This window comes from Hippoglossus stenolepis, chromosome 10 (genome assembly GCF_022539355.2).
Source record: "Hippoglossus stenolepis isolate QCI-W04-F060 chromosome 10, HSTE1.2, whole genome shotgun sequence".
Lineage (NCBI taxonomy): Eukaryota > Metazoa > Chordata > Actinopteri > Pleuronectiformes > Pleuronectidae > Hippoglossus > Hippoglossus stenolepis.
The window spans coordinates 19,096,846-19,111,983 of record NC_061492.1 but is presented as its reverse complement, the minus strand read 5'-3'; the positions used below and the strand labels follow the sequence as shown (position 1 = coordinate 19,111,983).

The window sequence follows — 15,138 nt, the reverse complement described above, 5'->3', positions numbered from 1 at the left end:
CTTTAAATCTATTTTATTTCGAAAATGAAGCACTTTATTTTAAGATGCCTTTTTCAAAAGCTCTTTATTTAATTTTTAAATGCAAACCATATTTTACTTGAAACGAGAAAATAACATTATTTTATAGAGTAGCCTCCGGTTCAATGTGAACATTTATAATAAACATTGTTGAAATACTATTGAATCAGTTTTTTACTTCAAACAGACGATGATACAATAGGCTACTTCAAAATATATTGCACTGACTCATAACGCATGTTAGACATTTAGATGTTTGGGATCTTTGCTTCAGGAAATCATCTCTCACTGCAACCCTTTTGACCCCTGGGCTAGGGCAAGGCTTTCATCGCCACCTACACTGACTACACCTGACACTACCTTCCATTACGATACTGTGACTGACTGGGATTTTGCAAAGTCAATAACCTAAGCAGAGAGAGCAGTCCAAGACAAGAATTGCTCAGTTTTATTGGAGGAACATTGGTTTTTCACACCCTGGGTGTTACTAACATACCATCACTTATTGTACCAAAATGCATCCTTTACAACAGCAATTATAATCATACTATTTCAGTTATAAACCACTGAACCTTACTGATATTTAGACCATGGGAAACTGTAGAAAATAGATAAGAGAATCCTTTCACTCCCTGTGAGAGTGGAAAAAATATAATTTCCCTCTCCAACCACTGAATATGACATTGAGAGATTCTGTGAACAGCTTTCAAAGGTCTATAGCGGCTATTTTAAGTACTTAAATGAGGTGGTCCTATTTTTTCAAAACATACAACATCCATAATTTGGCCCTCCACCTATTGTTTTATTTATTAAAAGAATACAATACTTCTTAAAGTTACCACAGGAAAACTAAATGAATTACCAATACCATCGTTTACGTATCTTATGTATCAACTGTATGGTTAAATAGATATGAATCACCTGTAAAGTTCTTGAATGCTACATGTTATACAAAATAAAAATGAAATAAAAAAGGGAATGGATACCATCTGCTGTTCGATTCCCTGTGTTTTAATAGTTAACCTCCTTGTGAGTTACTAGCCAGGAATGTAACTTAGGTGCATCATAAGCTGCTCTCTAGGTTGATACTTCAAACAGGTGAAACTCCTCTGCAGGAGCTGGCATCCCCTGCAAACCAATCTGCTGCATGTGTTGCCTTGAGAAGACAAAGCAGATAAAAGTTAGATTTTTCATCAACTGTCGACCACATATTGCTGCAGTGACATCACTCACTAAGCAGGACGGGACATGACATAGTGAATGCCAGGTCTTTGGAAACCATTGAAGGTGGAGGAGGCAGCCACGGTGTAGGCACCCATGTTTTCAAAGACCAGCCAGTCGCCCACTTGCATGTCAGGCAGGTTACACTGCTCAACAATGCGATCAAGACCATCACAAGTTGGGCCCCAGATACTGCAGGGGTACATGATCTCATCTGGCTTCGGCTTCTATTAGTCGTAAGAGGTGGGGAGGAGAAAGAGAGAAGACATTCATCTTTCCAATTAGTTTCTTTGACTAATATCTACCATGAGTGCAATCCTTGGTTTTCAATCACCTTATACAGTGTTGGTAAATTTGTAATAAAGTACAAGGCTGAACCCAAGAAAGATCCATACAATCCATCATTGACATAGTACATCATAGTCTTGTCTGTGGGTTTTTCTTTGGCCCCTTCATCTTCCTCTGTGAAGAAAGCATAAATGATTAAAGCTGCAACCAGTACTTACAGGTCCTCGCACCTTTATGCACATCAGGGGTGATGCAGATGCCATGATATCCTCATAGAGCTTCTGAGGTGTTGGTCAAAATCGATGCTAGGCATGCTAGGCCCATCCAAAACAGCTTCCTGTTTCATGGTGAATATGCGTGATAATGACTTCAGAGGAGGGGCTCTCATCATTCTTGTAAAATTTAGTAAAGAAGTGCGTTTGTAAACAATGCTTAAGATTGTAATGGCAAAGGATAAAACTTTCACCTCCTCCGGAGTAAATACAGGGTATCTGCAGAGTTTAGTGCATGACAGAAAGTAGCTTTAGTGTCTTTCTGTCTGTTGCACAATGTCGACTATTGGTCATCCAATCAAATTAGAGCCCATACCCCCTACAGTCTATTTTTTTGTGACAATGCCGTGCACCTTCCAACAGGTCCATTTTGAACAGGCAAATATTTAGTAATGTTTTCTAAATCAGCTTTTACCATCAGAGGTTGAGTCCATGATGACCTTCTTGGCAATGATGTTGACAACCAGTGTGAAAGCAGAAGCTACATAAAAGGATCCTGGCTCAGCGATGACCTTAACCCCAGAGTCAGCAGGGAAATACTTGTCCAGGGCAGAGTGGATTACATCCGTGATCTAGAAAGGGCAAAAAGGGTTGACACATAAATAAGACTGTAAAAACATGTCTCGTGCTAGTACTCACATATTTATTTTAAAAAGTCCAAAACCATATGTTATATGGTGAGTTCTATAATGGACCACCTAATTTAATTAGAAACAAATTTAGACAGCATCTTTCCTCTTCAAATTTAGGTCCAGCATCATCAGAACCAGGGAAACCACCACCAATGTCCAAGAGATCCATGTTGAAGCCGAGCTCATCCTAGAGGGAACAAGATTCAGTCCTTATTGACTTTGGTGGAAGAAAACCCTCATGAAATCAGCTGTATATGTATTTAAGTCACAACTCACGCCCATATGGAAAACACAGCGAGCATCAGCGATGGCCTGCATGTAGGCCATCGGATCAGTACAGCCAGTGCCAACATGGAAGCTGACACCGATCACGTTCAGTCCCAGTTCTTTAGCCCGCTCCAGAAGACCTCGACAAGATTTGAGCGGGGCCCCAAACTTCACACTCAGACGACACACTGCCTTTGAGTCATCTGTGGCAATACGCAGCACCAGCCTGGGCAAACAACAAAATCAAGTTTTTGAAAAGAACAATAATTCAAGGAAGGAAGTTAAATACATATAAAATACAAAAGGCCTTGTGAGATCATATGATAAAGAGTCTTACTTGGCATTGTCATGACAACGGGCCACTTTCATGAGTTCTGCTTCACTATCAAATGTCATCATCTGGACCCCATGGGCGGACGCATACTTGATGTGAGAAATTTGCTTACAGGGGTTGGCATAGATGATTCTGCTTGGATCCACTCCCAGAGACAGAACCAGCTCAAGCTCTGTCTAAAGTGGAACATTAACAACAGTCAAAAAAGAAAAGCACAAACCGTCAAAACCGTCAAAACCATTTCCTTTATGAATATCTTAAAAACACACCTTGCTCGCAGAGTCAAATCCAGTTCCCAGGGAAACCAGTGTTTTTATGACGGCCCGACTGTCATTGCATTTGACAGCATAGAAAGGAGTGACATGAGGCAGGGCCCTCATCCAGCGCAGGTGTTTTTTAAGCACATCCCCCAAGTCACAGACGTAGAAGGCATCTCTATCATCCTGTGGATGAAAGGGACACATGCATTCAATATTTACATTTGTAGTTTTACAATATTGACAATTATTTGTATCATCAAGGACTTGAGAGCCACATGAGAAAATTCAGACTACACAATACCTGAAACCCAACAACATCAGCATCCTGTTTGCACCCATCACTTAACAAATGGGGTCGTTTGTGTGTCTGCTCAACAAAACCAGCACCAGACCCTTACCGTCCTAGATGATTCATTGATCTTCTGCTCAACAGTATCGCGGAAAGAGAAACCCTCTTCCAGGAAAGGGAACTCAAACTCAGGGGAAGAGGCACTGTTCATGGTCCCAAGTCCTTTTGATTTCTTATTAGTAAACTATAAGAGAGAGGCAGAGCAATATCTAAATTACATTGGGCTTTTACAACTATTTATTGTGACACTGTAACTTTCACCCAAGTAAATACTTAGTGCAACCAGCACGAATAAAAATATGCTAAAATCTGGTGTAGTTATTTTTTAGAATTTCTGGTTGGACGGATTTATTCAGTTGTGGTAATATCCTAAGTTAGAACTGTGGTGGCAGTTTCTGTTTAATAATCATACTCTATTGTATAATAATACACACATAACATTGTCTCTAGGAAAGTTCAACTAAAACACCTGCAGGTGGGCTCACCCCACACAGCCACCTAGTGTGACGTGTACAGAATGAGCACAGAGCACAGGAGAATCACTTCACTTATACAATCAGAAGCCCCTCCCCGCGAGGAGCCAAAAGGTATTCTTCAGCCTCTTGATGTCTGACCAGGTTGGGCAGAGTTCCTGTCTCACATCTCCGTCTCAGACCCCTGGTGTGCCTTTCTGGTGAGAGACAATCTGTCTCCGAGATCCCCTATCTAGATTTACAACATCAAAAGACTCCAGTCCTGTATACAATGCAGAGTTCCCCTCACCCATCTCTATCAGACACACTAAGTAACCCCTGCAGTGAAGCATTTGCTAAGACACACATGTGGGGGCCATAAACACTTATAGTCCCCTCTGCAACTTTTGTAAGTCACAGAAACACATTTGTTATCTACTTCTTCTAAATACATATCTGTTCTTCTATTAAACATTACACAAATGCAAAATCTGCCATTACAATTCCCCCTTTGAGCCTAAAAGGCTCAATATCCTTTATACATCTTTATACCATCTCATCATCCTGGAAGGGAAGCATCCAGGATAGATGAGTTTCAGGAAGTTGAACATATCGTCCAATCATAGACTTGATTAAGGAAATAACCATAGTCTTAAACTCAAAAGACAATACAACAGTTCAACAACACTAGTACACACATGAAAATCCAAATAGGTTTCAACAAACTTCAATAACATATTTTGCAATCATTCAAAAGTAGGCGTGACCATCAATTCCGCCCTTCAGGAATCTGAGTGTCCTTGTTCTTTCTCTGGACAATAGGTCATTTAAAATTTGAAACGATATGCATCATATTGTCAAAAATGTTCACTGTGTATGTGCCACAATTCGTCCTGATTATGTGACAAACACCTTCTTGGCTAGCATCTTTTCTCAAAGCCATCCTGTGATGCAGAGTCATTCCTGACCCTAGACAGTGGGAGAAAGAGTTGAAAACCCAGCCCCCCTCTAAAGATGTTAATCTTCCATCTCCAGAGCAAACTCATCTGTTTGTGTGTGTTCTTCACAGTGCTCCCCCCTGGGGCAAGTCCTCCAAAACCTTTCATCTGGAGACACTCACACTGTGGAACTCTCATCTCTTGATTACACACAATGAGTTGAATCTGTAAATGAGCTTGGGTCTCTGATATTTTCATGGTCTCAAACCATGCATTCTCCAGGCTTTGTCAGTTCATCAGGGAAGTTGAACATGAGTTCTCCTTTTGTCCTGACTTCGATGCTCAAGTTATATTTCGCGTTTTTCTTCCTGCCAAGGTTTCACATGCCATATTATTGGTGGCAGGACGACGATGACGGTGTTCATGAACAGGGAAACCATCTTTTCCCCTCGAACTGCATCCCAGTCGTCCCATCAGGTGTCGTTGTTTTCCCCCTTCGGCGCTATTGTATCAGCAGTGCCCCTCGCCAACCCCCTCTTCAAAGTGTTGCCTCTTCTTGAGATTAGAGACGTGTGGCCCTAATCATTTCCACACCTCTCCTTGCTTGCAAACACGAAACAATTGAAGGCTGAAGGCTCGCACACTGACACAACGCACGCTCCGTCCTGTAGAATCCACTCGTGGCTCCGGAAATCCTCCTTCAATGGCTTGCATGTCTCCAGGTTGACCTTCACTTCCGTCTGTGTGGTGAGAGGCACTTGGTTTACACTCGTTCCATCGACGTGCTCTCCTGGTTTCCTCCTCACGTCCTTCACACAATCCTGTCTCCTGGTCTCAATCAATCAATCAATCAATCAAATTTTATTTGTATAGCCCATATTCACAAATCACAATTTGTCTCATAGGGCTTTAACATGGTGTGACATCCTCTGCCCTTAACCCTCAACAAGAGTAAGGAAAAACTACTTAAAAACCCTTTTAACAGGGAAAAAAGAACGTAGAAACCTCAGAGAGCCACATGTGAGGGATCCCTCTCCCAGGACGGACAGAAGTGCAATGGATGTCAAGTGTAAAGGAGAACATCAAGATAAAGGTTTTAGCAGCATTGATTAGGGTAAACATTTTGAAGTATAACTGAAGGTCAGTGAATTGGTGGATTAATGTCATTAATGGTCAAGTGTCTGAGGAGAAATACTATGTATCGAGCAGTCCTGCTGCAATCATAGTCCATGGTCAGCAGCCAGCAAGATCATGATCCACCATCAAGATCGGATGCCACTATAGTCCACAGTTATTGTCCACTGCCGCCATTAGGATCCACCATCAGCTGCCACCTCGGTCGTGGTCCACTACCAGTATCTGATGCCAACACGATAAAGGATCTGCCTTTGTTATCACGATCAGCCAGCACGATGCAGAGTCCGCCATACTGGATCCACCATTACGACCTCTGATACGTGATCCACAGATCCTAATCCATGATGTGGCCACAGCCGCGGCCCTGGGTCTGCGGACAATAAGGCAAAGGGACTCCGGGGAAGAAGTCAAGTCAGTAACATGTATTGATGGGATATGAATTACTTTGATGTGATAAAGATTGAGAAGAGGAAGGAGAAGCTGGAAAGAGAAGCTCCGTGTGTCATGTGTCCCCCGACCTTCTAAACCTATAGCAGCCTAACTAAGAGCAGGTCTAGGACAAGCCTGGACCAGCTCTAACTATAAGCGTTATCAAAAAGGAAGGTTTTAAGCCTACTCTTAAACGTACAGATGGTGTCTGCCTCCCGAACTGAAAGTGGGAGATGATTCCACAGGAGAGGAGCTTGATAGCTGAAAGCTCTGGCTCCTACTCTACTTTTAGAGACTTTAGGGACGACAAGTAAGCCTGAATTCTGGGAGCGCAGTGCTCTAGTGGGTTGGTAAGGTACTAACAGCTCTTTAAGATATAATGGTGCCATATTGTTAAGGGCCTTGAAGGTGAGGAGGAGAATTTTAAATTCTATTCTAGATTTAACCGGAAGCCAGTGTAGCGAAGCTAATACTGGAGAAATGTGCTCTCTTTTCTTGGTTCTTGTCAGGACACGTGCTGCGGCATTTTGGACAAGCTGCAGAGTCTTTAACGACTTACTGCTGGAGCCTGATAATAAGGAATTACAATAATCCAGTCTGGATGTAACAAAGGCGTGGATTAGTTTTTCTGCATCCTTTTGAGAAAGGACATGTCTGATTTTGGAGATATTACGCAAGTGAAAAAAGGCTGTCCTAGAAATTTGTTTTAAGTGAGAATTAAAGGATAAATCAGGATCGAAGATCACTCCCAAGTTCCTGACTGTTTCATTGGAAGCAAGGGCAATGTCGTCTAGCGCAGCTATATCGTTAGATAATGTATCTCTAAGGTCTCAGATCATGCAGTTCCCTGTCTATGGATTTCGGTAGGGAGTCCATCACCTGCCTGTGGATTTTAAAGAGTACAGGGGACGGCTTTATACAATATCTACCAGTTCGTTTTTCAATGTGCTGTTGTCTCCTTCCACTGTTTGTTTCTTTCCACTGCCCCGCCACTGGCGGGATGATAGGCACGATGTTGCCTCGTGTCGATACCCATACTCACCAGCATCCTTAAAGCTGTGCTTACAAATGGGGTACCATTATCAGTGGACATCTTTTGGAATTTCCCAACGTGGAATGAGTTCTCCGAGCAGTGTCTGCGCCACTGCTGAAGAATCCTGTTTAGATGTGGGGAAAGCTTCTACTTGCATAGCATACATGTCAACAAGAACAAGACAGTATTTATTTATTTATCTAACTTACTCAATTTAATTTAATCTTTATCCAATTCCCTCTATAAATGATCAAACTGTTCGTTTGGTGGTGGATTGTTTACTTTGTGGAATCTGGATTTCTTTACCTATTTTCATTGTAATTCAATTACACGACTCAGATAAAAAAAAAGTTTTATTGAGTTTTGTTTAGAGTGTTGTTTTTGTACACCCAATACATCTATATCTATATTCCTCCCTTTTGACACACTGACTACAGTCATGTGTCAATTCAAACTAATGAAGAAACATACATAAGTTAAACAATATCATCCATGTGACCCACATCATAAGTCTGTCAGCCACTAAACAAACTGTTATCCACCAACCAGTTTATTCCTTAAACGTAGTAAATTAAATCTGTATTCTTACAAAATTATTTAATTGCGATTGACCTTTGTTTATAGCTCCTATAACCTACATTAAGTTAATCATTAAAAATCTTTAATACGCTCTCCTCATTTGCAGACTGCATACAGTTTGCATGATAACACAGCATCTATCAGCACACAGATGAGTGTGAAGTGAAATAGGTTCATGAATCTCCTATTCAATCAACTCGGCCAAAATCATTTGCCACCCCCATGCAAACCTGCTATTAGTGTTGCTCTTAACACTCTTGTCCCTAGCATATTTGCATTCTTCAGTCAATGCACAATAGTGTGATGGGAGTGGTTTAGCCTCTATTGTATCACACAGTCGTAAACCCACTTGGTTATCTCAGTTGCTGCATCCTTTGATGCTGAACTTATCACCAAACAACTATCACTTCTGCATAATTAGCTGTTTAACCTTTAAATCTAATTCTAAACTAGGAAAAAAACTTTTTTTTTCCTCTTTAGTTAAGAAAACTGCTACGCAATCATGTGGCTATCCCTACTGATGTAGGGAAGAGAGTCGCATAGTTAAAAACATTGCATCTCTAAATAGTGATGTCTATCATCTAAGGCAATACTGTCCCACATCTGAGCCACCTGGTTGTTAAAAGGTGGGAGGTATCTTGCTCAAGCAAAATCATCCTATCAGCATATTGGCACCAGTAAAGTCATATATCACAGCGTCACATATCACACATCAAATATCACAGCTCTCTCAGCAGTTGTCGAAACTCTAAAACATTGTTTGAAGCTCTGCTTCCTTTGTTTTTCCTTACAGGAAAAATAGTGTGTTAACAGACAATGTTTACATATTCCATACGAGGATTCAGATATTCTTTTCTATTTGGGTCTTATCCCTTGATCAGACCCAAAACATATTTGTGCCCGGTCCACAAACATGACGGTACCTGTTTCAACTCAGGAATATCATTACTGTTTACACCAAAACTAAAAATATTAATACATTTCATCAAAAGATTTACCACATTCAGGAATGAGTTCAACACTCCTAATTTCATTTATCACTATGGAAAATCGTTTGCGATTAAACTTTAACCCTCTTTAAAATATCTTATTGGTATTAAATGTCTTTTCCCCTCCAGTAGTATTATAATCAAAAGTTGATATTTTAACAAATCTTTTAGCCAATGAGTCTATCAAAACTACTAAGACAACACAGTGTTTACTATCTCAATACAACCAACTTACTTTATCCTTTCTTTAATTCACATCCTCTATAACCTTTTTAAACTTAGTTAGCTCTTACTTAATAGTTCCCTTCTCTGAGTAAATAACATCTATGTTCACATTTGTCTGAAGTCTCTCTGCCTCTGCCTTTCGCAAGAGGGTGTTACTTCCAGAGAGTAGAAAAGAGTCTAGACCTCCCATTGATATGCTAGTGTCAAATCCCCCTTTCTCTATCTAACAAATGCAGATGTTATTTAGACTCCAGTTACCTCTAATGCCCTGCGGTGTTTAAATTTAACATACTACTCAATGAACACATCAAATCTTTACCCCTAAGATTTATCAGGCAGTGTGGTAACAACAAAAATGAATCTTAAACAATCTCCTTCAACCACATCATGAAAAATAGCAATTGTACAGTGCATCTCTCTATCACTGTTGATAGACCTGTTGCTCCAATCATTATGAGATATCCAACATTCATTTTAGGAGTAAGATCACACTCTTCACATTTATTAACTGATTCCGGTTCCTGAATCTACAAATATATGTGATGTTTCTACCACTCACTGTGATTTGTGTGTTCGGGCATTAGTTTATACACATTATGTGAAAATATTTAGCATAAGGCACAGTAGGCCTCTCTCTACTGATCTTCTGATCAAGCTCACAATGGTCAATAGCAATCTTAATCATCTGTTCTATGTCTAACATTAATTCACATGGTGTGTGTGTAACCGTGTTCTTACTTTAGTGACGTGCTTGAAACTCTCTCTCTCCATCTCAGTGTCCTCACCAGATGAATTCCTTCACTGTCCCCAGCTCACCGCTAATCAAATCGCACTGTGTGCGCTGCTTCCCAGGGCATTCTCTTGCCCACCTCTTGGTGGAGCTGAGTCCAGATCAGAATCTAGTCGGAGACACTGAGACTGGAGATTATTTCAGTTCCTGCATATTCACTTCAGTTAAACAACATCCATACACTCTTCAATCCAGCACAAATATCCCTACTTTCATTTTCCTTTTTCTTTGTCCTCTCTACTTCGTTCTTATTCTTTTTATTTCTCTCTTTTCACACGCAGTTTAGTTTTGAATTACCAAAGATAATTTAAACTCAAACTTCCCATGCTCGGAAAAGACACAGTCATCCTCTCTTTTTAAACCTATTTTCTCAAATAGGTTGTCTCATTAATTGAACCCAACTCTTATTTTATAAATTTAAACTCTGGTTTGTTCAGCAGAATACGAAATTTGGAAAATAAAGTTCTGCTTATATGGGAAAAGAACTTAAAAGTCTCTTAATTTAATTTTTAACCAAATCGTTTCTATCTTTAAAAAATTTATTTTAAGATTTGTTATGAGGTTTTTAATTTTTCCTTTTACTATTAGCTTTTAAAACGCAATTATACCCCAAATATATTTAAACATATACTCACCTTTTTCTCCAGTTTGAGGATTCTCAGATTCCTCTCTTTTTCTTTTCTCCTCTGCTTTCTCAGCTGAAATCCTCAGCTTAAATACTCAGTTTAGTTTCATCAAATTCTACATGTTTCTTCTTTCACAGTCACACATATCCATCAACAAAATTTGTTAAGTTTAGTTTATTAGTGTTTTAGTGTTAGTAACCTTAAACCTTCAACCAACACCAAAATGCTTTAACCTTCAACCAACCTTCAAAAATGCTTTGTAAGGAACAATAAAACCCATCTCAATATAATGTTGCCAATTGTAATTACCTCTTGTAATTCCTGATCACTTGGCAAATTTCTCCATTATTGGTCCTACGTTTTTGATTCCTTAATACATTTAAAAACTCTGCCTGATATAATGCCTTAGAGAAATCTCATATTCACACTTCTCTTTAGCACCTCGCATGCAGGTACAAAATTTACTGGAATTATCAGATTTTCAACAGATTGCTGTACTGAGACGATCCGGACCTGGCCTTGGTCCTTCCGTCCCAGCTACACCTCTATTGCAAAATAATAATAATATTACTATATATTAATAATAACTACTAGTCATGAGCCCGACATCAGAGCCCAATCTTATCTATAATATTTGACCTTTTCCTAAAGATCGAAACCGAAGCTTCATGGATCCTACACCGATTTCCAAAACCTTGCCATGCAGACACGTCTGTCCCTCAATACAATGAATGAGTGAATCTCTTTTTCCTGGACCTTTTCCTAAAGGTCATAACAAATGTGGATCTTTTCCTAATAGATCACAACATTGGACCTTTTCCTAAAGATCGAAACGTTTTAATTTTACTTACCCGAGAGACAATGCTTGTTTTCCAGACCAGGTCCGTTGGATCACCTCAGTGAGTGCACTCCTGGCTCTCAAGCATTCGGCCCTCATTTTGTTGAGGTATGAGTCCCAGACTTTCCTCAGCATTGAGATCCAGAGTGTCTGCTCACAGGAGTGATCCTGCCAACAACGCCAAAATTGTGGTGGCAGTTTCTGTTTAATAATCATACTCTATTGTATAATAATACACACATAACATTGTCTCTAGGAAAGTTCAACTAAAACACCTGCAGGTGGGCTCACCCCACACAGCCACCTAGTGTGACGTGTACAGAATGAGCACAGAGCACAGGAGAATCACTTCACTTATACAATCAGAAGCCCCTCCCTGAGGAGCCAAAGGTATTCTTCAGCCTCTTGATGTCTGACCAGGTTGGGCAGAGTTCCTGTCTCACATCTCCGTCTCAGACCCCTGGTGTGCCTTTCTGGTGTGAGACAATCTGTCTCCGAGATCCCTATCTAGATTTACAACATCAAAAGACTCCAGTCCTGTATACAATGCAGAGTTCCCCTCACCCATCTCTATCAGACACACTAAGTAACCCCTGCAGTGAAGCATTTGCTAAGACACACATGTGGGGGCCATAAACACTTATAGTCCCCTCTGCAACTTTTGTAAGTCACAGAAACACATTTGTTCTCTACTTCTTCTAAATACATATCTGTTCTTCTATTAAACATTACACAAATGCAAAATCTGCCATTACAGAACCTGACGTCCCTGCACATAAAAGTAATTAATAAATACTGAAAGGAATATTGTAACTCATTGCATGAAAAACTAAGACTAAATGACCCAATATTGTGAAATATTTCATTTTGTAAAAAATAAACATCACTTACCACTTTCTATGATGTCAGGTGAAAGTTATGTAGGTCAGTCCGTCTGTTTCAGAGAAGGTGTGTGGACACAGGAGTGGATATAGACCCCCTATAACTGAAAGGATGATTCTAAAGTCTAACTTCACCCTTAAGTTTTGGCTGAAGTGCGTCTTCATGGAAATTAAACTTGTCTTAAGAACGCAGTGCTGGGAGGCAAGGCAAAGAAAGACTCACCCTCCCCAAGTGTACACCCACACACACACACACACCCACACACACACACACACACACACACACACACACACACACACACACACACACACACACACACACACACACACACACACACACACACACAAATTACATAACAACTCCAATAGCAGCAGATAAACTGTGGACATAGAGGGCAGGACATCTCTAAATGGTAGACAATAAATACGTATATCATATGATGGACAGAGGATGGTGTTAATCATCATAAATTCCAATGTAGTTACATCCATTTTCAACCTGACCAGATCCCAGAGTAATATCACAAGCTACCCTAATACATCTTTTATGTTCTTTTCATAGACAATCAATTCAACCATCATTTACAGTATAATCTAAGTGTAAAAGAACAAAGATTAACACATGTAGCAAATGGAACGGAGCTCAGTGGCTTGTAGTGACTTTTACACATAGGGCAGTGAACCTGAGTGCAGTGATACCGACAGTGTCTTACAGATCAGATGAAACCCAACATCCCATGGGTTGAGGTGGCTGTAATGAGTACATTTGTGACTTATCGTCCTGTTGTCAAAGCTCTATTTGACAGCAGTTGTGGATGGTGTAGCAGAAAATGTGGGAGAAGTTCTGCACAAGGGCATCTGAAAGGGTCAGTACAGGATATTGGCTTCCATATGTCACATCCGTACTGCAAACATCCATCTCTCTGCTCCACTTACCCACCATGACACACCCAGCTATACACACAACCTGCACTGACATATGTCTAAAAGGACATACACTATTTGTGAAACACATTGTTGTGTCAGCCTTCTCAGACTTACAGCAGATCTGGCACAGAGTTGATTAATCATAATATGTAATGTGCTGAAAGACTGTTGCATTAATTAAGTACGTTAGTACAGTTTCACCAATGTGCATTTGTACAGTAGTGCATGCAACGTAATCTCATAACAGTGGAAGCTGAATTGAGAGCATCTTGACCTGAGCCTTGTCTGATAGCTAACTGCAGCCATTAGACGTCCCAAGTTTTACCGTCAATGCAAAAGTACTAAAGGGTTTTTAAGTTAAAAACCTCGACCTCATAAGCCCCAGCTTTTCAACAAATTATGGTCACGCCCACAGAAATGACGAAATAATGAGTAGCATCAGCTGGTGGACAAGTGCAGCCACGTGTACCATAATTTACTGAATGAATGCAAATAGGCAATAACAGATCCTCTATAGGACGGAAAACTGTTCTCAGATGAGGTGTAAAGAGAGATATCTCTTCCACTTTGGCATTATCAATGGCTCTGCACCTACTGTTTTATTTAGGAAAGCTTGATAAATTAGTAATCCTATGTTTTATATATCCACACTCAGGTTCTAGTTAGAACCAAAAGTGGTTCTCCGCTGCAATGCCACAGGAGAAGCTTTATAGGTTCTGCAAAGAACCTTTACTTATAGTTCTTCAAAGAACCATTTTTCAAGGAGTTATTTAAAGAACCTAATTGAACCTAATTGGAACCTAATTGGGTTCTTCACTATTTATTGCCTTCCACAAGTTAAACAACAATAAAACATTAACAATAAGATAAAATAAATTTAAAAAAGGCAGGGCCCCAGTCTTTTTGTGAGTTAATACTGAACATGGTGAAAGAGTGTAAATGTGAAAGTTCCATACACTCCATCATTGATATAGTACATCATAGTCCTGTCATTGGTCTCTTTGTCTTCCTCTGTAGAAGGCATAAATCATTTTATTACTGCTGGAAGAACTTGATTTCAGAATATACTTTTAGTAAATTACAGTAATCCCACTGGTAAATAGAGAAATCTTTTGTTTGTCTCACCGTCTTTTCAACACAACTCTTGGACGATGCAGTAACATCCCAGTGACATCACAGAAATTTGCTTCATGGGTTTATAAATTGAACCTATTATCCCCACCAGTCTATTTATTAATAATGCTTTGCAACATCAGGCAAATTTATAGTAAAGTTTTTTTTAGATCAGCTTTTACCATCCATGAGTCCATGATGACCTTCTTGGCAATGATGTTGACAACCAGTGTGAAAGCAGAAGATGCATAAAAGCCATGTATCAAATGTATGGTTAAATAGATGTGAATCACGTGTAAATTTCTTGAATGCTACATGTTATACAAAATAAAAATGAAATAAAAAAGGGAATGGATACCATCTGCTGTTCGATTCCCTGTGTTTTAATAGTTAACCTCCTTGTGAGTTACTAGCCAGGAATGTAACTTAGGTGCATCATAAGCTGCTCTCTAGGTTGATACTTCAAACAGGTGAAACTCCTCTGCAGGAGCTGGCATCCCCTGCAAACAAATCTGCTGCATGTGTTGCCTTGAGAAGACA

The 15,138-nt window shown here is 39.9% G+C and overlaps 2 protein-coding genes across 3 annotated transcripts in view; both read right to left on the bottom strand.

Annotated features, from left to right (window-relative positions):
* Positions 1 to 443: 443 nt before the first annotated feature.
* Positions 444 to 5,055, bottom strand: LOC118116357 (ornithine decarboxylase). Of its 2 annotated transcripts, XM_035168028.2 has the most exons (10): positions 5,006 to 5,055; positions 3,691 to 3,825; positions 3,302 to 3,475; positions 3,036 to 3,208; positions 2,708 to 2,924; positions 2,535 to 2,618; positions 2,215 to 2,371; positions 1,574 to 1,701; positions 1,252 to 1,466; positions 444 to 1,174 (listed from the first exon to the last, which is right to left on the bottom strand). In XM_035168028.2, coding segments are annotated over exons 1-10 (1,299 nt in total). In that variant the 5' UTR covers positions 5,021 to 5,055; the 3' UTR covers positions 444 to 1,173. The 2 variants fall into 2 exon arrangements, with proteins under 2 accessions (XP_035023919.2, XP_035023920.2); XM_035168029.2 differs by lacking the exon at positions 444 to 1,174 and having other exon boundaries at positions 1,251 to 1,466.
* Positions 5,056 to 14,960: 9,905 nt separating this feature from the next.
* The window catches only part of LOC118116713 (ornithine decarboxylase), a 32,552-nt gene continuing 32,374 nt past the window's right edge, over positions 14,961 to 15,138 (bottom strand). Inside the window, 1 exon segment of the mRNA XM_047341717.1 lies at positions 14,961 to 15,126. Within this exon segment, the coding sequence (XP_047197673.1) occupies positions 15,048 to 15,126 (79 nt within the window). The 3' untranslated portion in view covers positions 14,961 to 15,047.